At 32.6% G+C, this 26,482-nt stretch overlaps 1 protein-coding gene across 1 annotated transcript in view; it reads right to left on the bottom strand.

The window, feature by feature from the left end:
• Positions 1-26,482, bottom strand: part of MYO16 (myosin XVI) — a 722,870-nt gene that overhangs the window by 620,814 nt on the left and 75,574 nt on the right. Inside the window, exon 3 of the mRNA XM_051984178.1 lies at positions 6,898-6,968. Coding sequence (XP_051840138.1) covers positions 6,898-6,968 — 71 coding nt within the window. The remainder of the gene's footprint in view (positions 1-6,897; positions 6,969-26,482) is intronic.

The raw sequence follows: 26,482 nt of genomic DNA, 5'->3' as shown, positions 1-26,482 counted from the left end.
GAATATCTTCAAGTAGCTAAAGAGCTACCATGCAGAATCAGATTAGACTTGGACTTTTCTTTTGCCACAGAAGGCACAAAAAGGGGCAAAGAATAAAAGGTTACAAATGTAAACTAAGTCTTCATGACTGGGAAAAATCCTCCTAACAATAAAAGCTATACAAAAGAAGAATTGGCAGCCTCTGAAGGGGCTTTTCCCAAGTTGGAAGTCTTCAATCATATTTTCAATAACCTCTAGCCAGGTATTATATAGTGAAAAGTCCTTTTATTCATGGGCTATGTAAAAATTGCCATTAAAGTCATTTCCAAGTATCAAATTCTGTTAGGCTATATCAAGATGATTACTAAGATCCCTTCCATGCTTTATTACTATGATATTGTGATTAATATATATTAAGATTTCAGAGTTTTACATTCAGTATTGGGTCTAAGAAAAGCATTCAAATATAAACTCCACTTCAATAATCCCTTGTAATGGGCTGAGGCTTAGGTTGATGCACTGAGGTCCCAAGCACATGAGGCTAAATAGTAATTGGACCATACTCTATTACTATATAAGCTTGGAGAAAGAATGGCCCCCACCCACTCTTTGTGCAAGTCCTGATGTGTTGTATAGGAAATGACGATTCTGGTGGGTGGAGGCAGGGGAGTGGAAAAGGAAGGGGAGGAGAGACTTTTGGGATTGCCATTGCCACGGTTGGCTCGGCTCCCGTTGCTCTCTCTTAGCTGGCTTCCTGTCGCAACTACCTATATTTGCTATCGCAATATTTCTTGCCTATATTTGCTATTGCAATCTTTATTCACCTCTTCACTTCAATAAATATTGAAGATTTTCCCCTTAACCTGAATTCCTGACTCCGGCTGATTTTAAACACGCGGTCATTACAATCCCTCCCAAAGAGACTATGGACAATGACATTATATGTTTTTAAGAGAAAATAATATCTTTGGGTAAGAAAAAGTTTAAATGTGATTTTGGTATGAATTAACTGTTATTGTTAGAATTACTTCACATAGGAATATATGTGAAGCACTGAGAAAAAGGACAAAGTGAATATTTTACCTCTTAAAGATTGAACAAGCTAATTGTCAAAGAGAATCTAAAGAAATATGTCCTGACAGAATTGAATTTTTATCTAATGGTAGCCATGGCAGGGAAGGGAAAAGAAGGGAAAAAAGAAATTTACATGATTATTTTATTCTATATTTTAAAAAAATAAAGAATTGGAAATAATAGATTTGCAGTTTCATGTGCAGTCATCTTTATTATACTGTTATAGAAATGCTTGTTTTAGTATATAAATTAAAATAAAATACAAATTAAAATATTTTAAAAGGGAATTAAACTTCTATCCTATGAAAAAGATAAGCTGGCAAAAAGTAACCAGAATATATTTCTTGAGAGATTCTGCATAACTATTTTAAAATAAATGTGTGTTCTGAGTTGTGGGAAAGTTAGAAGTTGCAATCAATGTATTTCTGGCAGTTTGTACAATGATGAAATATTTAATTGTCTTTATGTTATTTGTTATACTGTAATAAAGTAAATTATCAAAAAAATTAGTATCATTTAAGCTTATGGGAACAAGGAGTTTGAGATCATGAGAGGTAAAGAAAAAGCTTGGGAAAAGAAGTTTCTCAGTTTTAACTATACACTGAAGTAGGGGCGATGGGAAATTAGAAAAGTGGCTTCTCTGGATTAGTTGTAAACTGGGGTGAAAGCTGTGAGACAATAATTTATTAATTAATGAAAAAGTCTGGTCATTTCTATTACATGTCTTCTGTGCTAGAACTCAAGATGAGAATTAATAAGGAAATAGACCTGTAGTTATTAAAGAGAAAGAGAACCACTCCAATCAGGCATACATAAGGAAGTGTTGACTCACAAATCTGCAATACAAATAACTATAATCCAAAATAAAGTGTGAAAAATTTCAGCTATACAGTACTAAATTCAGAGGGTGAGGTAACTATTGAATGAGAGGAGGGAATTATGTCTGAAGGGTTCATAAAAAAGTTTCATGAAAGAGACAGCATGTAAACTGGCTTTTAATGTATAAAAGAGCCTTTGACAGAATTGAAAGTTCTTACAGGTAGAGGATTTCATGGGCCAAAGAAAAGAAGATAGGAAATGTAAAATTTGCAGGAATATACATTGAATAAAATGGCCTGGTACAGTTAACATTGTTGTACTTTTTCTTTAATAGCAATATTAACTGTACCATGATATTCAGTGATAGTTAAGAACAGAAATCCTAAGATAATCAGTTCAGTATTTCACCCATGGATTACTCCCTTATCTTCTCTCCCCTACTTTTTCCTTGACTCTTTATTCAATTTTCAATAACCTATATTCTGTATCCCATTGCCATGAATTTATACATCTTTCTATACCATACCTTATCCTATTCCCTCCCCCCTTATTTCTTTATAGATTTTGGAGGATGCTATATTGTTCATGGTATATATACATAAATACAAAATGTGTGTATATGTGTGTTTATTTCCTTATTTAATCCATTCCTGATATAAGCAGATTTTCAGACCTGCCAGTCCTCCTCACCTCTCTAATGACTGTATGTTTGTTCTTTCTCTCCAGCATAATTACTATTTTTATCTTTTCCTAGAAATTTTTGCTTTTTATACACAGATCATACTCAACTCTGCCCCAATCTTTCTTTTGAACTACCCAATTATTGATATTAATCTTAGACACATGATTTACATTTCCACATATTAAACATAAACAATATGTACTTGTTTATGCCCTTGAAATTAACTTTTTTTTTAAATAGCTTTTTATTTACAAGTTATATGCATGGGTAATTTTACAGCATTGACAATTGCTAAACCTTTTGTTCCAATTTTTCCCCTCCTTCTCCCCACCCCCTCCCCCAGATGGCAGGTTGACCAATACATGTTAAATATGTTAAAGTATAAATTAAATACAATATACGTGAAATTAACTTTTGATGTTAGCATATGTTACATTTTCTATTGTGTTCTGGTTTAATTAATGTCTTAATTATGAAAATCTTTGAGTTCACTGAATTTCTGATTTTTTTGTTCAATATTATATTAAATTTCATGGGGCATAATATTTCTGGCTACGGATTTAATTCTTTTGATTGTTGAGATATAATATTCCAGATATTTCATTAGAGCTGTGTGAAGACCGAGTTAGCAACCTGGATACCTTAGAATCAGCTGGAGTCAGGATAAACAAAAGTCCTTAGTCTTTAGGAGTAAGAGTCAATTGGATGGATGCAGGATCTCCATGACTTCTCCTCTTTGTCTCCTGCTCAGAAGTGACTCTGGCTAGTCTTACTCCACCCCCTAGTCCCTCCTACAATTCTCTGTATACACCAATTATCAAGCCAGCACAAAATAGTGGGAAGGGACATTTTCCAAGCATATGCTTATAGAGTATTGTCCAATCTGTAATTCACCTTAAGTGCTCAGTTGTCTGATCTCAGTGCATTAACTCAAGAGTTTCAGCCCTTTACATAGCTTATTATATGTTTTCCTTGTAGGATCTCTTTGAAGTGGTGATTCATGGGTTTTCTATTTCTACTCTCTGCTCTTCTTCTATCACTTCAGGCAATATTGTGTCAAGGTTGTTGTTGTTGTTGTTGTTGTTTTTTTTGGGGGGAAGTTAGTTTTCAGGTAGCCCAATTATTTTTATGCATTCTCCTCTTTATCTGTTCTCCAGAGATGTTGTTTTACTTATGTTTCACATTCTCTTCTATTTTTTTCATTCCTCATGTTTTGTTTTGTTATTTCTTGGTTTCTTACAGTTTAACTGGTTTCCCCTTCCCAGTTCTAATTTTCACAGACAAATTCTATTTCTCCTTTTCTAGTTGGTTGACTTTCTTTTCACAATCTTTTTGTTTTTCTCAGATGGCTCTTTTTTTTTTCCTGTTAGTTTTATTCCTCAATTTCTCTCATTTGATTTCTAAAGTCTTTTTCGATTTCTTTTATAAATTCCTTTTCCACAGGTAGCTTTTTAATGTTACTCTTTGGGGTAGGAAAGGCTTTTTAAAAAAAATATACTTCAGTTTCTTCCTCTGAAGGTAAACCCTGGTCTTCCCAATTCTATGGTTTCTATGATTGAGTTCTTTCTCCTTTGCCTGTCCTTTTTTTTTTTTTTTTCTTTTTACAAGACTGTTAGGGTAACCAATTCTAATCCTCAGGTAGGAAAGTGGTGGCTTCATTTTAGCTCTTTGCTCTGAATTGAAACCCCAAACCAAAAGTTTTACCCTCCTTCAAATGCCTGCAGATAGCAGCTTTCTTTCCCAACTGCTTCGATATTCACAGAATGTGCTAGCTCCTTCTGACTCAGGGTCACATCTCTGCAGCACTTTGAGCACTTTGAATTGAACCTGGAAGATTTAATAAGGCTGTTCCCTCAATCTTCCTAGACTCAGGCCCCTTAATTCCCATGTTGTCCGGGAGATGAAAGTTCCTGTGGTTGTGGCTGAGGTTAACTCTGAACCCAGCTATCACTAGGCTTTCCTGTTGCTGTTTCTACAGAGGTAGCCTGGAGGTATTTTCACTTCACTAGGTTAAACTTCAGTCTTCTTGGGTTGTCCCAGGAGGACTCTTGTTCTGTCCTTCACCTATTTATGTTCATCCTGAGGCACAATTTTGTTTTGTTTGTGGGATAAATCTAGAGAGTTTAGACTTTTCTGATTTCCTCTGCCATTTCCCCAGAATCCTTCCTCTGAGAGAATATTTTTAAGTTAAAACTTTCATTTTTAAGGGGTGGGCACAGTTTGGGTTTGGCAGAATCAATATGTTTAGAATCTCTGCTTCTTGGGAGCACCTACTTTTCCAAAGATATTTAAGGCTTTCATTAGTATTTCCTTTAGGAATCTTTAGCTTTGAGAAAAATCATTGACCTCAATTTATTGATAATCTGCTCACCTGGACTTTTCATTCATTTTACCAGGTTCCATAGAATTCAGTTTTGAGAATACTCCCTTAATTTATTGAGAAAATTGCATTTAGAAGTGCATACCAATAAAGATTAAATCAAATATGTTCATATACTCAAATGAGGTTATTTTAGTAATTCTCTTTCTCCTCTGATCTAGCACCTCCTCCCCACACATGCTGCTTTTTTTTTCTCCCTGATATTAATCTTGACATGTGTAATTATAGGTTAAATGCTGATAATGTGTTAAGTTTCCAAGTTCAGAATGCCCAGAAAAATGAATAAACAATAAAGCACTAAAAGCTGACATTTTAGAAGGCTAAATTGCCTTCTATACTACCTGAGGCCTTTTGGAACACTTGCAATTTTGAATCATTGGCAACATGCTATTTTTCATTTGTTTCTTGTTTACTATTTTTGGTGATCCCAAAATAAAAAATATTGTTTAACAGAGACAAAACTCCTTATCTTTTGTCCTACATGGTCCATGCTATAATACCTTGGTATTCTTATTCCTCTAATTCTCAGCTCTAATCCTTATATTAAAACATATCTGATATCTGATTTTCTTTGTCTGATTTTCCTACTCCACACCCGACTCCTGGTGGATGAATTTATTCTATTCCCACTCCTATGAGTTTACTTTATAGGCCTCACCTCTTTCACATAACTATAATTTTAACTATAACATGAAGCTTTTCTGACTAACACAAAATTCAGATTTTGTGTTTTGATTATCTCATAATGATGGTCATATATATTAACACCAAAGTATAAAGCTCATCTATAAAGTAAAAAGAATTAAAAAAAAAAAAAACTATGGAGTCCACCCTCTGTTCTACAAATAAGTTCTCCCTTTGTTATTAATTTGCATTCATTATAGTTTACATTACACTAAATTCCAAAGTAGTCTTATAGGAATCATAATAACTATACTTTGGGTGATCCCAGAGTTGCTACAAAGGCAAATAATTCATCTCAAATCACAGGTATCATCACTATCCTGAGCCTTCCAAGAAGTTCTCATGATGAACTATAAAAATAAACATTCCTACTTGGCACTTAGAGATGACCTCCAAGGCAGTCATGAAACATCACTTTAAGGTATCTTATAAAAAAAATACCCTGATTGCAAATTTTAGTGTAAGACTAGGAAAATTAGAAAAGGCTAAAAGAAAGAAGAAAAACATTAAATAGAGAAGGAAGAGAAGTAAATAAAAAAGTTTAATGAGGCTAGTTATTATAATAGATAAAGAAAGCACTACTCTCCATTAAAGTGATGTTATAGATGTTATAGCTTAATACAGTTTGTAAATTACTATATTATAGTATATTATACTATGTTATGCTATACTGCACTATACAATATTATATCATACTATATAGTAGTATACTGCTATTACTACAATCAAATATTTGCATAGATTTTAAACATTTATAAAGCACCTTACAGATACTATCTTTTTAACCTCAAAATGACTTTCTTTGCTTCCTTCCTTCCTTCTTTTCTTCTTTTTAAAATAATGGATAGAATTGCCTAGATTCAAGCTCAGGATAATAGAATAATGAAGATTCACTTAGCATATACATTGGACTGCTGCTGGACAATATATGAGGACAGCTAAATTCCCTTCCAACTCACAGATAGTGATTCTGCCTTTGCATAAAGATTGTTGAGGGCAATGAGAGACTGATTTACATAACTAGGATAGATTTAAGTCATTATTTGAACCCATTTTTCTTACTCTGTAGCTGTCTTTATTCCATGCCATGATATCCCCTCGTACTTGTTCAGAGACTACCAAATGTATTTGACAATAGAATTAGTTTAAATTAGTTACATTTATGTCATTGAATGTTTATTAAAATAATAATAATTCTTTTGTTTTGTTTTGTTAATAATGCAACTAATACACTCCTTGTCATCTTTACACATTTTTAAATAATTATAATGGTTCTTACCAGGTGGAGTAAGGATCCTCCTGATGAAAGAGTTGTATGAGGGTCAGCACCATCCTTCAGTAGGTGGAGTACTGAAATGTGAAAGGAAAGGAGTTAATATATTGCTTGATTCTACTAGCTACCATTTTTGCTCACTGGGTTTATTATTATCATATAATAAATAAAGCAGAATCATTCTGTGTAAAATCACATAGCATTTGAAAAATAAAGGGTGAACATTTGAAGATCATGAAGTAAATCTGTCAGTCAACAAGTATTTGTTAAATGATTACTATTTGCCAGGAACTGTGCTAAGTGCTAAGGTTAATATAACAGAACTCAAAAACATAATCCTTTCTCCCAAATTCATTCTTTCCTAATGAAAAACCAAGTAAATAATGGGTATATAAGATATTTATGTATATGTGTATAGATATGTTTGTATACAATATGTGTGTGGGGGAACATATATATTATAAATATGAAAATAAATATTTTATTTATTTAAACAGATCTATGGTATGCAGCATTGGAATACAAATTTCTAGAGAGTTTGCTAACTTATAAGAAAATGAGTATACTCAATTGATATTAGTCTGATGCTTTTAAGGATTTTTGAAGACAGATGAGACTGATTTTTGCAAAAGTGCAAACCTTGGAATTAATAGAGGAATAACTGATTTAAACAAAATCTCAGTGTGAAATGCAATTTTTTTCTCCAGACATAACTACAAAAGGATTATTATTATATAATCCTGCCAGCATATACAAAAAAGAATGAGAGTAACAATGTGATAAATTGTAAATATGCAACTTGTGATCAATTTTCATCATGCTATATGAATAATATGATATTTCTCAAAAAGTTTCACTAAAAATTATCTCAACAATATGTCAGCCAGAAAAGAGGTAACAAATAAGACTACTTATAAATATTTCACTGTCAGAAATTTCTAAGTGCTAATATGCATGTAACATTTTGTCTGTGTGTCTTTGTATAGAATTTGTTTTAGTTGGTATTTTGGATTCATTACAAATTGTTGCATTCATTACAAATATTATTGATAATAAATAATAAAGGGCATACTAAAATATTTAAACAATGTATCAGGCATGAGAAAGATCAAAGACAAAGCTGCTTTTAACTATTAAATGCAATTGCTGACTTCTCCACAATTCAGGAAATACAATTCTTTTAAGATGTAATTAAAGATTTCAGAATATCTCTCACATTATTATCTTGATAATATATCTCCTATTCTACAGTCTAACTAAGTTCTCAGGTTAATATCTCTTCAGATTCTTCCTCCTTGACAAAGAACTCACTCAGTCTCTTAAGAAACTAGCAACTTTTGAAAAGTTTCTGTAAATCAATTCAATTATTTCAGATTTTCTAAATGAAAGAGGTTAGTCCCTGATACATCCATCAAGTGGGAACAAATCTCCATTGCTTAGTAGAAGTGAATAGGGTCTAGAAGGATCTCAAGTCAGACATTTAAATGAGGTTTATTAGGAAGTCTTTTCTGATGAAGTGACTTGCCACATTTGAGTAAGTTGTATAAAAGAAGTTGTATTAAAGGACCTAGTTCAGAACCATGGAGAGATGTCTAATATGCTAGATATGCTAGTAGAGTAGAAGGGAAAGTGAGACAAAAGTTAAAAGATTTAGCAGCACAAGGACAGTGGACTAAAGGATTGAGATATTATAGACAAGAGAGTAATGGAGCTAGATCATCAACCCTACAGGTATCTCAAAGAAGAAGACTCTGATGACACCACCACATGTATCCTCCCCATCAAGAACAGAAGAAAATTCTAAGAAAAAAGGTCTTTTCCTCAAACTTCCGGTGTCTAGTGCCTACTAGCAGAATCTGTAAATACACTTAACCCAAACATTGCTGCTAGATTTTATTTTGTCTCAACAACAAAAAGACTGAGAGTTAGAAAGAGATAAAAATTAACTAAAAATGAAATCTATGCTTTTGCCTAAAAGTAGTATTTGATAGTATCCATATTTTAAAATTTGCTATGCTTTTTCTAAAGCAGTGTGGGAGTAAACAACATGGGTCAGAGGGATCATTATATTATCCTTAGGCTTAAAAGAGTGAATTCTTGTTACAGGATGTTACAATTTTGGAACTATACACATTTTCACTGAAGCAATGACAGATGTTGTTGAGTCATTTTTTAGTTGTATCTGGCTTTTTATGAGCCCATACAGGGTTTTCTTGGCAAAGACCTTGGAACAACTTGCATTCCCTTCTTCAGTTCACTTTACAGATGAGTAAACTAAGGCAAACATGGTTAAGTGATGTACCCAGGTCATAATAGGTGTCTGAGACCAGCTTTAGATTCAGGTTTTCCTGACTCCAGGCCCAGCTTTCTATCCACGGATCCACCTAACTGCCCTAATAATAACGGTTGAGTTGAAATATTTTATGCAGATTGTTTCAAGTGCTAGGAATTCAGGTAACAAGTCAAACACATGATATGGTATGATAGATGTAGTGTTTGAACCCAATTCTTCCTGACTCCAAAGAAAGGCCTCTATCCTTTATTCCACATTGCTTTTTATGATACTTTTAAACTCATATATTCCCTACATTCTAGGATTTCTTGAATTACAATAAGGTAAAAGACAGAATAACATAGTGCATAGAAAGTCTGAAAGACTGGATTTAAACCCCATTTTATAGATATAGATAGACAGACAGACAGCTAGATAGATAGATAGAGATACTGGCTTTGTGATCCCAAATAAGTTACTTAAGGCAAATTACTTAGCAGTTTATAAATTGAAGAGAAGAAATGGGTCTACATTGGTAGATGGAGTCTTCTCTAAAGAAATAAAATTATAGTTACATTACATACCTTTTGTGAAAATCACTAATAGTTTATATTTTGTATGACAAATACATTTTCTTCAAAACAATTTTTGAGTTCAGTAATTCAAATTATTACACTTATTTTGTAGGTGAGAAAATGAAGTTCAGAAAGAAGAAATAAGTTGGTAACTACACATATTAGTTAAGAGAGTATCACAATGGAATGTAGAAACTAAGATTTCAAATGCAGCTAATGTTATTGTGTTCATGTATTTGTTGGTTTTTCTCTAAATCAGCATGAATTGGAGCCACACAATCATCCAATGATAGATCTAAATTTGACTGTTCTTTCCAACATGATTATAAGGTAGAAGAAATAAAGTTTATCACTTCCCTCTCTCTCTTTTATTAACTAGCTATATATCCACTGACACTTTCAATAATGGCCTCAAAATACTTAATGAAAGCATTTTGAAATGTATTTGAAATGTATATTGAATGAACATTTAAGAGACAACATGTTGTAATGGATAGGGCACAGAATTTGGAGTCAGAGAGACCAGGATAAGAAACCTGCCAGATTGGTGATCCTAGGCAAGTCAGTTAACTTCTCTGTGCACCATTTCCCATTTATGTAAAATAAAGGAGTGAAACTAGTAAGTCTCTCAAATTTCTTCTAGCGCTAAATCCATAATCTCAAAAGAGATTCATTGATCTGAGCTGATATAATAGCAAGAAAGTTGGATTTGGAATAAAAAGACAACTTGTGTTTGAATTACAGCTGTATAGCCTGTAGTGAGTCACTTAGTCTTAGTGGTTTACCCCCTTTACCTCTTATTTTTACCACCAAAAATAAGATCGTTTATATTTTCCAAGGCCTTTTATATTTTAAATCCAATGACTCTATGAAACTAAATTTCCATGTCTTGACTCTAGGAATCCTTTTAATCTGCCACACATTTGCAAAATTATGAAGGGTAATAATAATAATAATAATAAATAATTGCCTCAGGCATTTGGAAAGTGAGCAGCAAATACTACCATTCCCCCTTTAAATCTGAAGACATAGTCTCTTTAAAAAAAAATCATTTGATCTAACACCAAGGCATTGTGTTTTTGAGGAACAATTCTCAAACTTCAGTTTGCCTATATTATCATATAGCATGATATAAAAAGATTTAATTATAGCATAAAATAAAATTAAGTAAAATGTCCTAGTTCTCTGGTATTTCTAAACTCTACCAGAGGAAAAAATCCTCATTAGTTTCAGATTCTGAAGGTTCTGACCAATAGTACCTAAACTTAAACTAAATCTGTTTCCTAACTATCACATGGTAGATCCCAAATTGTAATGGGCTGAGGCTTGAGTTGATGCACTGAGGTCCCAAGCACATGAGGCTAAATAGTAATTGGACCATACTCTATTAATATATAAGCTTGGAGAAAGAATGGCCCCAGTCCACTCTTTGTGCAAGTCCTGATGTATTGTATAGGAAATGACGATTCTGGTGGGTGGAGGCAGGGGAGTGAAAAAGGAAGGGGAGGAGAGCTCAGGCCCCACTTTCTCTGCTAGCTGGCTTCCTGTTGCAGCTGCCCATATTGCTATCGCAATCCTTCTTGCCCATATTGCTATCTTTTTTCACCTCTTCACTTCAATAAAGACTGAAGATTTTTCCCTTAACCTGAGTTCCTGACTCCGGCTGATTTTAAATACGCAATCATTATACCAAATGACCATTTTATTCCAGCATAAATTCAATGGTAACATCCTTCTTCAGGCCTTGTAAAAATAGTAAATTGCATATTCCATTTTTTCATGCCCTTTCTTAAAGTTCATGTCCAATTTTTATATGACTTTAAAATACTTTGATTTGTAGCAAATCAAAGTTTGAAAACAGACTTTAATTAATACACAAAGGAAACCATTTTTACAGAAAGAAACATTGAAGCAGAGCACTCAGATTATGGATCAGATAAATAAATCCAATTTTTAGAGTACTCAAAATCATAGAAGCAGAAAAATATTAAATTTAGTGAGCAAATGAGATGATGAATTGGAAATATTTTATAAATTTTATTGAAAAAATAAAAATTCAATTATAAATAATAAGTGATTTCATTCATTCAGAAATAAGGGAATGGTATTTCAGTGAAATATTAACAAAAATTACATATATTTAGTAGCAAAGACCAAAATAGAAAGAAATTGAGATGTAAAGGGAAAAGCCTTCAGACTTTTCTCACCATAAAATCTGGGCAGGGTGGGGATTTGAATATTGTAATTGCCTGTAAAAAGGTTAGCAAGGAAATGAACCTACCTGCAAGTCATACATTATATTTTAATACTTTTGTCCTTAGTAATTTAAGGTAGGTAAAAATTATTGAACTGAAATTAATCACCAGAAGGCAGCATTTACTGAAGATAAAGGTAAGGCTCTCATATTCTTCCAGATGGGGGCAAAATACTTCACATGTAAAGCTTTGAGCCAAGTTACTGGAAATTCAAAGGGAAGGAACTTCTTCCAATTGATATTAAATTAAGGTCCATTGGTCTAGCTGAATGAGCAATGTAGCATTCTAGCTTTAGATTAGGATGGTACTGAAGATCTACTCTTTTCCCCTGTCAGTAAGAAGCCCAACCAGTTATTATCAAGCATAACCAGTTCCCAGACTATCCTGTTTGTATAGAGTGATTGTGAAGATGAAATTCCATTGTCTATTCCTCTACCTTTGTGTATCTTTAAACAACCTTTGAGATATTGATTAGTATATCTTTAGGTAGATCTGATCTGCCAGGTATTATGTCTGGCTCCTCTTTGATCTTTGATCCCTTTAATCCCTTAAAAGGAATTACTAGGTCCTTCTCAGGACTAAACTCACTATGAGGAGTTCTCTCTCTCCCTCTTAGTGTCTTCCCTCTAATGGAGTCTTTCTCCTTACTCTAGCTAACTTTGGCTTATCTGCTAAACTCCTCTATGGATTTAACCTGTCAATCAGTGGCTTACTCCCATTTTATAGAGTATTTCCTTTTTCCTTAATTATGAGTTCCTCTGGGAAACTTGTCTTTTCCTTGCTAACTATATACTTTTCCAACTCTATTTCATATTTGCCACTCCTGGTACAGACTTCCTCTAAAAAAAAAAAAAAAAAAAAAAAAAAAAAAAAAAAGGTATCTTTGGCAATGAGAATGACCATTATGAATTTGTCACATGTTTATTTTAAACTAGAAATTGGTACCCCAACTTCATCATTACCCCCCAAATCCAGCCATTGACTAAAAGAGGAAAAATATTGTATTACTGCTGAAAAACAAGGCCAGGGGAGGATTCCAAGAAGATGATGGAATAGGTCAGAAAATTACAAACTCTCCAGATTGTTCCCACAAATAGAACAAATTTGTGCCTCAGGGAAAGTGTAGACTGGTGAAAAGCAAAGAAGACCTGTATTGGAATGGTGGCGGGGGTCTGCTTGGGATAATCCAAGAAGACCAGAAAAAGCACTTCAAGGCAGAGATTAACCAATGTGAAGTCCAAATACCTATAGGATAGCTCTGCAGAAACGGCAAGTGGGGAATCCTGGGTACTAGTTGAGTTTGACTGCAGCCTCAAACCCAACCACAGGAACTTTCACCCTTGAGTCAGGAAAGACTAGGGAAAACTCTGATGATTAGGAACACCAGGCCCAGTCATACTGTTGAAACACAGTCCTAGACAAGAAGGAACCAGCACACCCAGTGAGTAGAGAAGCAGTGGGGCAGGAACACTGCTGACTGTAGACACTCTTAAAAAGGTAGAATTTGGGGTTTGTGGTTCCAGGTCAGAAGGGAGAGCTGAGTGAAGCCAGAGGCACCATACTCCCAACCCCAGGATTAGAGATGCTTACCAATAGTTCTTTTTTTTTTTTTTTTTTTTTTTTTTTTTTAATGATCAGGCAAAGAAACAACCCAAACACAGAAACTTACTATGGGAATAGAGAAGACTGGGGATTCATCTTCAGAAGAAAATGGTGAAGTAAACAAAAATAAATAAATAAATAAAGTCTCTTATACCACAAAGAATAACATTAAATGGCTACTTGATCAGAAAGAATTTATAGAATGCAGAAAAGACTTTCAAAATCAAATGGGAGAGATTGAGGAAAACTAAAAATAAAAATAAAAACTAAAATCATCCAAGAAAATCAAGAAGATTATGAAAAAAAGTTAATTAACTAGAAAAGGAGACTATAGTCTTAAAGAAGAAAAGAATTCTTTAAAAAATAGACTTGGGTAAGGGGAAGTCAATGAAGTTATGAGATCAAGAAATGATGAAAGAAAGTTTAAAGAATGAACAAATAGAACAGAAGAGGAAACATCTTATAAGAAAAAAAATAGCAGATCTGGAGAAGATATCAAGAAGAAAAAATTTAAGACTAATTGGACAATCTGAAAGCTGTGACCAAAAAAAAAAAAAAAGAACCTTGACACAATAACACAAGAAATAATCCAAAAAATTTGTTCTAGAGTGATAGAACACAAGGTGAAAGTAAAAATAATAATAATAAAAAAATCCATTGATCATCACTTCAAAGAGATCTTTTTGTGGAAAACACATAAGAACATTATTGTTAAATTTCAAAATTCCAGATCAAAGAAAAAATTTTGCAAGAAACAAAACAAAACAAAAACATTAAAAAAAAAAAAAACAATTCAAATATTCTGGAGCTACAATTAGAATTGTACAGGACTTATCAGCAGCTAGAATAAAAGACTGAAGGCCTCGGAATAATATATACTGGCAATCAAAACAACTAGGCTTATGGTCAAAAATATATCTAGAAAAATTATCCATAATATTGAATGGAAAAAAAAAAACATTCAACAAACTTGCAGATTTTCAGGACTTCGCCTCAACCAAATGTGAAATTTTAAAAGGATATTTAACCTATAAGAGCCAATATCAAAGATTAATTTCCTTTTTTTAAAAAATAATAATTTATTTTCAAAATATATGTAAAGATAGTTGTCAATATTCACCCTCTAAAAATCTTACATTCCAAATTTTCTTCCTTCCTTCCCCTATACATTCCCCTAAATAATAAGTAATCCAATATAAGTTAAACACATGCAATCCTATACATATTTCTATATTTATCATGCTGCACAAGAAAAATCAAATCAAAAAGCAAGCAAACAACAACAAAAAAAGTGAAAATATTATGTTGTGAACCATATTCAGTCTCCATAATCCTCTCTCTGGGTGCAGAAAGCTCTCTCCATCACAAGTCTATTGGAATTGGCCTGAATCATCTTATTGTTGAAAAGAGCTATGTCCATAAGAGTTGATCATCATATAATCTTGTTGTTGTATACAATGTTCTCTTGATTCTACTCACTTCAGTTAATATCACTTCATGTAAGTCTCTTCAGGTCTCAAAGATTAATTAAAAAAAAAAAAAAACTCAACATGGACAAATTGTTTATGTATTCTGCATGGAAATAAACACCATATATTTAAGACTAATATCAGTAATTGGATAGCTCAAAAGAAAGATTAAGGGCAGAGTTGAGTATGATTTCTCTAGGAAAAGATAAAAACAATAATTATGTTATATAAATCAGGTATAGGGCAAGAATAGACACAGAAGCATTAGAAGAGGGAGCAGAGACAAGGGCCTATATATATATACACATACATATATATGTATACACACACACACACACACACACACACATATATACACACACACATATATATACACACATACATATATATATATATGTATGTGTATATATATAATATATATGTGTATGTATGTATGTATGTATATGCCATGAAGCATATAATACTCTCCAAAATCTATAAAGAAATTAGAAGGGATAGATTAGGATAAGGTGGAATATAGAAGGATATATATATTTATGGCAGTGGGACAAAGTGTGCAGAATAATGGGCAAAGGATAAAGGATAAAGTGAGGTATATAAGAGTGTATAGAATAATGACACTGAGAAAAGATATGTATATCAATTGAAAAGGAAAAAAGAGAAGGGAAAGGGTAGCATAAGATTAGGTGGGAATATAAAAGGGTGTCTAATCAGAAAAGGATAAAGTGTGTTGATCAATGGGAATGGGATGAAGAAGGAAAGGTGGAGGGAAAAGATAAGAGAGGGATCCATGGGTGGGAGGAGGTTAAGTAATAGCAAGGTAGTTTAAGGAACAGAATTAAGTAGATGAGTTAGCAAGGACAGGAAATAAGAAATATAGACAAACACTACAGGGATCAGGAGTAGATTTTTTTTTTAAAGTAGGACTAGTAATCATTCATCTTAGACAAAGTCAAATTTAAAAGATTCAATCAAGAAAGAAATCCACATTACATCAGCCATATTAATATTGTTTTAGATGTATGCTTATATACAAATAAATATGTATATATGTATATGTGGGTGTATATGTTTATGTGTGTGTGTATCTGAGTATATGCAGGCATATATATATAGATCTATGTATGTATGTATATAGATATATGTGTGTGTACACATGTACTTAATTGTAGTCTGCTTGGGGGAGATGGGGAGGGATGAAAAAGAAATAAAAGAATAAAGTAAAAAGTGCAAAGCAGAGAACAAAAGAATAATCTACAAGGAAGTAAATGAAAGATGGATACTCATGAATATAATTTCTTCTATTATTATATATGCTTTCTTAAAATGGAAATTTATTGTTATATATTTTGAATCCTTCCTGACATTCTGAGGGACACATGACAATGTTTGTTTGTTTGTTTTCCTTTTCTGTCTTTCTTTTTTCTAGTCTGTTTTTTCTTATTTTGTATTTAGTTTAATAAATACATTTTTAAACAGAAATAAAAAGAAAACCAAGGCTAGAGAACCAGCAGAGAATCCACCTAGCACACCTGCTATCACCTTAGGAACCCAGTTGCTTAGCAACTTGTGGACCAAGTATGGCACTAACAGTCTAGCAATAGAATGTCTTGCCTGGTCCTGTCTGGTATTCACTGTCCAGTGGCAGAGTAGTCTGTTTGGCTTTCTCCAGCAGGTACTGGTACCACTGCCCAATGGATTTGTTGGTCCTATCCAATTAGTCCATTGTCAGATTACTCTGGCAGTATCTGCCCAGTAATACAGTAGGCTGCCAAGCCCCATCCAGCAGCCACATACCCTAGTGGAAAAAAATATTTACTCAATGCTGATGTTACCAATCCATTTAATCCAGTGATAACAGAGCCTGGAGAGGATCCAGCACAGTCAGAAAGTGATCTATTCAACATATATGTAAACATATTTGCTTGAGACATTTTACATTTAGAGAAGAAAGCCTAGCTGTTCTGCTGATCCAGTGGAGACATGGTATTTTATGAGTTGTTATTTCACCTGATTAGAAAAGTAACTCATAGAGAACTTCATGAGGAACTTTTAGACATTGAGTTCTGGAGTTGTGCATTTCCTTGTCCACAAAAGTTCCCTACATAGACATATCTAATTACCATTGTGTTTTCAATTTGAATACAGTCTTTCCACATTCTGTACTCTGAGTATATTTGTGGGAAAGAACATCCTTGTTATTGAGGAAAAATGATTTCTAACTACTATGACTATAAAGTCTTTTGAGCAAATAATCGCCCCCCCCCCAAAAAAAAAGTTCTCTGGCTAATTATTTAGTCAAAACAAATTGGTAGGGATTCCTGAGTTGAACATTTAGGAAGGTATGTATATTTTTGATTACTCCTTTGAACTCTAGAGATAGAAATAATAATCTTAGTGTATAAGATCCTTACAAAGAAGTAAAGATGATATCCTTGTTTCTTGAGTAGATAAATTATCTGCCCTATTTCAATTTTTAAAAATAATTTACAGAAGAAAGCTCAGAAAAATAATAATTCAAGGAAAAAAGTAAAGTTAATAATGGCCATCACTTGTAGTGATTTTTACAAATGAACTACAAATCAATATCAACCCAAAATTTAAGAGTTAAAAATCAATTACTTCCTTATAAAAACTTGACTTTTTTTTTTTTCTTGTGAATTTACATTCATCTGACTCCTTTGTTCCCCAGAAAACAATTTTTCAGGAATTTCACATTTGAAATCTAAGTCAAAATTCTTACACAATTTGCAAGTAAGTTAAATTAGAATATTTATACTAAATTAAGACCTGCTATCACATAGCAAATAATATTTGATTTTATGTTACTTCCTTTTTACATGTCATGAAAAACTCAAAGCTGATTTTATTTGCAAAATAAATATAACTGTCATCATGACTATGATCTTCCTACATTATGCTGGAACAGGAGGACTAAGAATGAGTCTCAACAATAAGTGAGATTGAGATGTTAACCCACAATTTGGATTTTCCACAATGGTTTTAAGAAAGGGTTTCAGCTGGAGATTTTCTGCTCAGGGAAAAGTCAGAAGCATTAAAAGAGATCATAATCAGTAGTTGAATAAGTGGCTGAACAGAGCAATTAATGCATAATGCAAAGTCAAGATCAAAAGGAGGGTTGATATAAAGATCAAAAAAAACAGACCATAAGTCCAAAGATTCATGGTAAGAATAGTTTGAAACTTGGATAACAAGAACTATGTGAGAGTTTTATGAATATTTTCTTCCATTTTATGCATTCAATTTTTATGAGCATGATTTTTTCTTTGTTTCTATTTTTGTACTGCCCATTTTACTGTCCAAATTTATTAACTTACACCCATCCTAGAGCTCTATATCTAGATATCTAAGAGGGCATTTTCCATTACTACAAATAAGTAGCAATAGAAATTGATAATAATCTTCAGATATTTAATGGGTTATGATTCTGGATGTGACTTTTCTATGTACTTCTAAACAGCATAACTAGGACCAATGAGATATTACAGGTAGACAGATGTTAACTTAATTTAAAGAAGAGTTTTCCAACAATTAGTATCATCTTTTTTTTTTTTTTTTAATGATATGGCTAGCATGATGGGGTAGCAAGGTACTCAAAAACATTTTTTTTAATGCTAAGGAAGAGTCTTGTTGACAATCATTCAAATAAATTGCAGATAGATAAATCATAGATATTTCATGAAAGTTAAGTCTGTCATAGTTGATCTTATAGGGATTTCCTATTTTAGTATACCATTATGAGGAAATAACCTTTCAAGAGTGCTTACTATGAAATAGAAGGAAGATCAGAGTTATTCTTAAATCTTTATAAATTGAAAGCTCTTTCAGGATTGCTTATTTCATTTTTGCTTTCATAACATCAATGTCTAAATTAGGGTCCTGAACATAGTAGGTGCTTCATAAATATTTGTTGAATTTAATTAAATTATGCTCAATTTCTAATACCTTTTGAGGTGGTAATCAGAAATTACATGAATATCACTATAGTTTTCAGAGCATTTTTTGCATATTTCCTATTTAGTTGTCACAATACTCCTTGGAGATGGGAACAATAGGGTTTAGATATACACAAATTGTGGGTTGGTATATATTTTTTGATACTAATTTGCCTTTTCTAATATGATAATTACTTATAATCAAAAAAAATTAAAAAATTAAAAAAAAAACAAAACTGTCTTCTTAGTTCAAATAAGAAAATAGCCTAAGAAGTTGAGAAAATTTGAATCCTATTAGCTTTATTGGGATCAGTTCCAGTGGTGTTTAATTCAGTGTCAAATCAACTCCAAACCTTTAAGTAATTGTTTTACCCTGCTACTTCCCCAACTTCCTATTTCAACCACTAGCCTCTTTTCCTCTCATTAATAAGGTCATTTTTCTTTCATATACAGACATATGCCCCATTAAGCTTTTATAACTGTTGTCCCTAGAGATCTTCATGTGGAGATATATGCACTTTGTGACATTGTAATGCAGAAAGAAAAATGAAGCTTCACCTGGAGATTATCAATTCCAATTTCAATACTTCTAGGAGCATTTAGGTTCAGCATAGAAAGCCTAGGCAAGCCTATTCAGAGGCTGATCATGTACCACATCCCATTCTTCCTTGGAGAAAAACATCAATTTTATGAATTGGTATTGCTTTCTTAATTGGAAGGATACCATTTAGTCTAGGATGAGCAACATCATCTATCAGTCCCATATGTTTGCCATTTTATTTTAATGGACTCATTTTCACCTTACATCTTTATTAACTGCCTTAAAAAAATTATCAATTTTGACAACCAAGTTAAGTATGCTGATGAATAGAAACTCTTCAGTAATTCTTAGAGCTCCCAGGTAATTTCTGTTTCTTGGGGAGAAAAAAAAAAAACCAAACAAACAAGAATTCAGGAGACAATATGAATAAAATCAGAATTTAAAATAATGGACACCTCTCTTTAGAAAGATGGACAAATTTTGATTTCACTAAATGAAAATCCTATTTAAACCTTCTCAGTCCAATTGTCTTTTTTTCTTTACCCTCCTTTGACCCCACACACAGATAAAATCACCATTATCCACAAGTATTTAACCTCATTATCTAGAACTCTAAAATTTATCAATCTGAATATTACATTCTGTCCTTCCATTGCTCTCTGTGCCTAAGTTCCCCTTTACATATATCTATCCTTATTATAATCTCCAGTCACTCCATTTCTCCATGCTTTCTAAGTCTATGAAATCTACTCTGGTCTCATTTCCTGTTTCAGTATTTTGATACTTTGGTAAACCAAGTCAACTTTACAGTGACCTTAATCCTTAAATCTTCTTGTTCTACCATTGTTCATTCCTTTTTAAAATCTAATATTAGATTACTCTTCACTATTTGACTTCTCTTTTCATATTCTTTCAGTGCTTTTGGAATAAATCAAAACACCATCCTGACTTGGACCAATACAAATTTATGTTATCTAATTTTAATTGGGCCTTCAATGCTACATAGAAATCTTTTTTCCCCCTTCCTCCCAGAGTGATTCTCCATTTCATTCAATACAGCATCTGCTTCAAATTTTTCATCACCTTCACTGAGTAGAAGAAACTCTGTGGTTTATAAAATATTTGTATAGATTGTTCCCATTTCTACAAATCTAAGTATACATCCCTGAACTTCTTTTTGAATACCAATCTTATATCACTAAATGTGGGCTAACATCTGTTTGTATGTTCCATGTGTAGGATGTGTAGAATAAACATGTCTAGAATAAATCATCATCATTCCTCCAATGATCACTTGCTCCCCTGCCCCATCCATATTCCCTCTATCTGCAAAGAGCACAACTAACTTGTAGTTACTAACTTTAACTCCGTTTTCTTCTTCAGGATCTAAATCCAATTGATTGCCAAGTCTTATCCATCCTACTTCAATAAAATTTCTCATATTCACCCACTTCTTCCATTAAATGGTCATCCCTTTCAGTCAAGCCCTCATTATTTCCCACTTGAACTATGCCAGTTCCCAATGAGTGTCATGTATCTCTAACTTATCTGTGACATAAGTGCATATTCCTAACACATAATAAGTCTGAATAGGTCAGGTCAAGAACCTTTGGTTATAGAAGCCTATAAAACTACATATGCTTTGACTCAGAAATTGCACTGTTCAATAAAGAGTTGAAAAAAAAAGCAATTAATAAGGTAAAGTTAAGTAAACAGTGCTATTTTGGGCAATCCAAAAAATTGGCCAAGTGGAGAAAGAAAAAAAGAGCAAAGTTGTAATCACTGAATAACTGAGGGTTACTTATCTTTGTCAATCACTTCAGCAATAATTTTATTAGGGGGAAATACTCCCCCAGGGGAAAAAAAAGAGGGATCTTAATTAAGATACAAGTTAGTTAAAGTCAAAGATTAGATAGGGTCACACTTTTACAGTTATTTAGAGGGGCTAATTTTATGATAGCAAAGAATTGGAAAATGAGGGAATATCCATCAATTTAAGGATGGCTAAACAAATCGTGGTATATGATTGTGATAGAATACTACTATAATCTAAGAAATAATGAGCAACTAAATTACTATTAAATCAATAAATCCAAAATAAGACAACTCTGAGCTACCACTTCATACCTCTCAGATTGACTAAATTGACAGGAAAAGAAAATGATAAAATTTGGAGGGATGTGGAAAGATTAGAACTCTAATTCATTGTTAGTAGAGTTATGAAATGATCCAACCTTTCTGGAAAGCAATTTGGACATATGCCCAAAGGGTTATAAAACTGTGCATATCATCTGATCCAGCTGTATCCCAAAGAGATCATAAAAAGTGAGAAAAGGACACACATATGCAAAAATGTTTGCAGCAGTTCTTTTTGTAGTGTCAAGAAACTGGAAATACCCATCAATTGGGGAATGAGTGAATGAATTATGGTATATAAATGTAAAGAAATATTGTGTCTAAGAAGTGATGAGTTGGCTCATTTCAGAAAAGCCTAGAAAGACTTATATGAATCAATGATGAATGAAATGAGTAGAAATAGGAAAACAATTTACACAGTAACAAGAAGATTGTGTGATGATCAACTGTGACAGATTAGCTCTTCTCAGAAATACAATGATCCAAGATAATTACAATAAACTTTGCATGGAAAAGTTTGCATCCAGAGAAATAACTATGAAAACTAAATGTGGATTAAAGCATACTATTTTCACTTTCTTTTGTTGTATTATTGTTGTTTTTTCATTGTTTTGCTGCCTTTTTAAAGATTATCTCTAAAGCCTACAGTTCACCCCCTCCTTAACTCTTTATCTTAGAATTTCTGCATTTGTGACAGGCTCATTTCAGAAGCAAAATCTTTTAGATTCCTCATATATTAGTGCTTGCCATGAAAAAGTTAACCATCTAGAAATGGTATTTCTTGCTTGAACAATTTCTTAACTTTCTACTTATGAATCATAAGATCAGAAATATAGAGATAGAAATGAATTTTATGTAGAGGTTAAGAATTTTAAAGGTAAAGAACATTATTCGTGAATATGAATGAAATAAGGCATCATAGAGTTATTAATATAAGTGTTATTTAAACAAAAGATTTTTTTCTTATAACAGCCTTGTGAGATGGGTGTTATAAGGGCTATTCTTTATCCTTAACAAATGAAGAAATTGAGGTTCAATAAATTGAAAGTCTTCACAGCTGATGAGATCAGACTCAGAACTCAGATTTCCTTTGAACATATAGCCTCTGCCATATATGTCCCTAATTTACAAATTTTAGATGTATTAGCCTCTTCATAGCTATAACATCTTGCAACTATGCATGCTTTACATTGTTTTTCTGTTACTCATTTTGAAACATCAAAGGAATGATTAAAGCCAGAAGTATAGATTTTTCTTAAATTACTATATATTATCATTATCTTCTTTTAATTCTTGATCTCTCCCTTTCTCTCTCTTTATCTCCTTTCCTTATGCCTCCTCCCCAAATTTACCATCTTGATTGTGTTCAAAATGTAAAGACATAGGAAACTGACTTTTTCTTCAGCACTTCATCCCACCTGTGGAAATGTGTGCTGAGTTGTGGGACATCCCACAAGAGCCGCATGCTTGCAGAGATGAGGCAAAGTTAAAGAATGATGACAGGAAAGTGTCATAACCAGAACAGCAGTCACTCTGAACCCAAGGCATAGGGATGATGTGCAATTAAGAAGGTAAAGTAAAGGAAATCCAATCCAAAAGTCTGGCCAAATGGAGAAAGAAAAAAGAGCAAACTTGTAATCATTCAATAACCAAGGGTTACTATTATTTGTTTGTAACTGTAGCAATAACTGGGGTTGGAGGAATACTCCCCTAGAGAAAAAAAGAGGGATCTTAATTAAGATCCAATTAAGTAAAAGACAAAGGTTAGATAGGATCACAAGTTGGGTTTCTTCATAGCATCAAAACCCAAGGTTAAGATTTAGAAGAAAGTTAATTATATTAGCAGATTCGAATTTGTGGATGTCAATACTATATTAGGATAGTGGGTGATATAGTGAGTAGTAAAGTTCCAGTCATAGTCTGAAAGAATTGAGTTCAAATGCTGCTTCAGATGCTTAGTATCTGTACAACTCTGGGAAAGTCATTTAACCTCCATCAGTTTAAGTTTCCTTCTAATGATGTGTCAAATGCAATTTTATATACATATATATGTATATAAATGACTTCAAAAGTTTTAAAGCACTTTCCATATGATGATTTTTATTCAGTTTTTACCACTGAGATACAAAAGGAAGACAGAGACACTGACATATAGGGAATATCAGCAAATAGACTCAACATATGTTCCCAAATCTGTCTTCTAATAGTGACAGCATGAGCTTTCTGTCCCATACTGATATGAACATAAGGAAGAGAGACAGAGACAAAAGAGATAAAGACAGACAGAGACAGAGACAAACAGACAAGAGACACACACATAGACAGAGAGACAGAGAGACAGAGACAGATACAGACAGCCATCCATACACACACACACACACACACACACACACACACACACACACACACATATACACAGAAAGAGACAGAGACAGAGACAGACAGAGAGAAAGAAAGAGAGACAGAGAGACAGAGAGACAGAGAGAGACAAAGAGACAGAGAAAGACAGAAACAGAGACAGAGACACAGAGCCAAAAAAGACAGACAGACAGAGACACACACAGAGAGAGAATGATGACAGAGACAGGCAAAGAAATTGAAACTTTAAAAAAAGCTAAAAAATATAGTTAAATAATTTCTGCAATTCCTGTGTTCTGTTACTTCCAAGATTAAAATTAAACAGGAATGACAAAGAGATGAAAAATAGTACAAATTTTAAATTCCCAAAGACAGAATTTCAAAATCATATAGTTAATGGATTAAAACAAATTAATTTTCTACCCAGAAGTGAAAAGGAATGAAAATAAATAATAAATATAAATTGAAGTAATAACACATTTAGAACTATTTTATAATTTAAACTATCCAATATAATATTTAATTTTTAGATACATTATTTATTTTCAGTGATCAGAACTACTGCTGATTAGTGAATAGTCATTAATATTAACAATAAATTTAAAAAGTCATGTAAAAAATGAGTTCATTCTAATATGGATTTTCAAACTTCCCCAAGATATTTTATGTGATAAGTCAAGATAAAACCTTTTTTGTTTTTTGCAGTTATGACAAACTATATTCCTAACCAAATTACTTTTTCCATGAAAATAGTATTATTTCCCAACTTTATTAAGTGTAGGTTTAATTTCTTCTTAAATTCTGCATATACTGATTGCTATTCTCCAGAAAAAGACTATTTTTGGATGGTTATTTCCAAGTGATCATTTCAGTTATATTTAGTTCTTTCTAAGGGTGCGTGGAAAGGAAGAAACTTGTTTATTTTCCACATAAAATCAATTCATAGCAAAAGTTTATGCACCAGATCCCTAAAATATACTTTTAAAATTGCAATATGAGCTATTGAATGAATAAAAACATCCTGAGCATCTTTGTAAATCCCTTGTGATACTGTTAATGGTGAACCATTGATCAGGATGCACTATTTATCATTGGACAGATAATGTACTTACTTGCCTAATGTCTTTCCCCCTTCCATTGATATATTATTGTTAGAAGAGGGAAAGGATATTATGCAGCAATTTTGCACTAACTTCAATAAGCTCTGGTACGAATATAGGTAAGAACATAATTTTACCAAGTTGTGCTTTTGAAGTATCATTAGCAACAATTTCCTTTAGAACAGGCCATCTGAAGACTTAATGAGATAATTTAAGCCCTGTGAACAGTATTTGGCCTATTTATTTCTGAAGATTTTCTAACTGAAAATTTTTTGTTTGTTTTCCACCATAATATACTTTAGATTATGACACTAATTTCTTAAAATATACTGTTGAATCTTTGCTTTACTCAGGAAGGGTATTCACTTCACCAGTACAGATTATAATTAATTCACACACATCTCTTGTATAATTCTTGTCTATGTTCCACTCATGTCTCTTGAGGCTTTTTTCTAGGTATTTCGGTATTTAATATAGTGACAATTTAGCTATCAATTATTACTGATTCTCAATGCACTTTGCTATCTCTAGTTCTGAGTATATGGTTAGCCTGCTTATTTTCTGACATATTACCCTATTTACCAGTTCTTTCACAAACTATTCCTGATGATATTTACAAGCTATTTACACATTGCTTCTGTTCATTTGCCTTTATTGGAACTTGCAATTTTGATTTTTTGAGATGATATTTCATTATTTCCAGCCATTATAATACCACAGAAAGAATATCAATTTTAAAAAGCAAGGGACACCTTAAGATCAGTGAAACTTACTGCACAATTCCTGAAATGTAATAAACCTCACTCAGCCTCTGTCCATGCTCCTTGTGTAATTATGCTTTTTTGTTAAAGATCGCTATATTGATGTATTACTTTAACATGCTGAATATACAATTCCATGTCATGATCTCTGCAATACATTTACGTATGGACTTTTGGGATTACCCCTTTTGAATAGTTCTAAGGCTGCATAACCTCAGTGGCATGTCACTTAATCCCAATTGCCTATCAAAAACAAACAAACAAAAAACAAATAAATGAAAAGAAAATATTTGACTAAAATAGAATGCAACATTAAGAATTCTTCTTAATGAATCTTGCTATGCATAGATTACAATCATATGAGAATCCTTGATAAATATGCCCATGCATCATCACCACTAAAATATAAAACAAGGAGAAATGTGCATATCAAAAGATAATCACTGACACATGATATCCTTTATAGACTTCAAATGGCAAATTTATTTGCTATAGTTAGGAAGACTTGCTAGATACTCCTGTTTGCTGAAAATATTGTGATATCATCAAGTCCCAAAATGACACAT

This window comes from Antechinus flavipes, chromosome 3, assembly GCF_016432865.1.
Source record: "Antechinus flavipes isolate AdamAnt ecotype Samford, QLD, Australia chromosome 3, AdamAnt_v2, whole genome shotgun sequence".
NCBI lineage: Eukaryota > Metazoa > Chordata > Mammalia > Dasyuromorphia > Dasyuridae > Antechinus > Antechinus flavipes.
The sequence above is the reverse complement of the archived record's forward strand: the minus strand, read 5'-3'. Positions and strand labels throughout refer to the sequence as shown.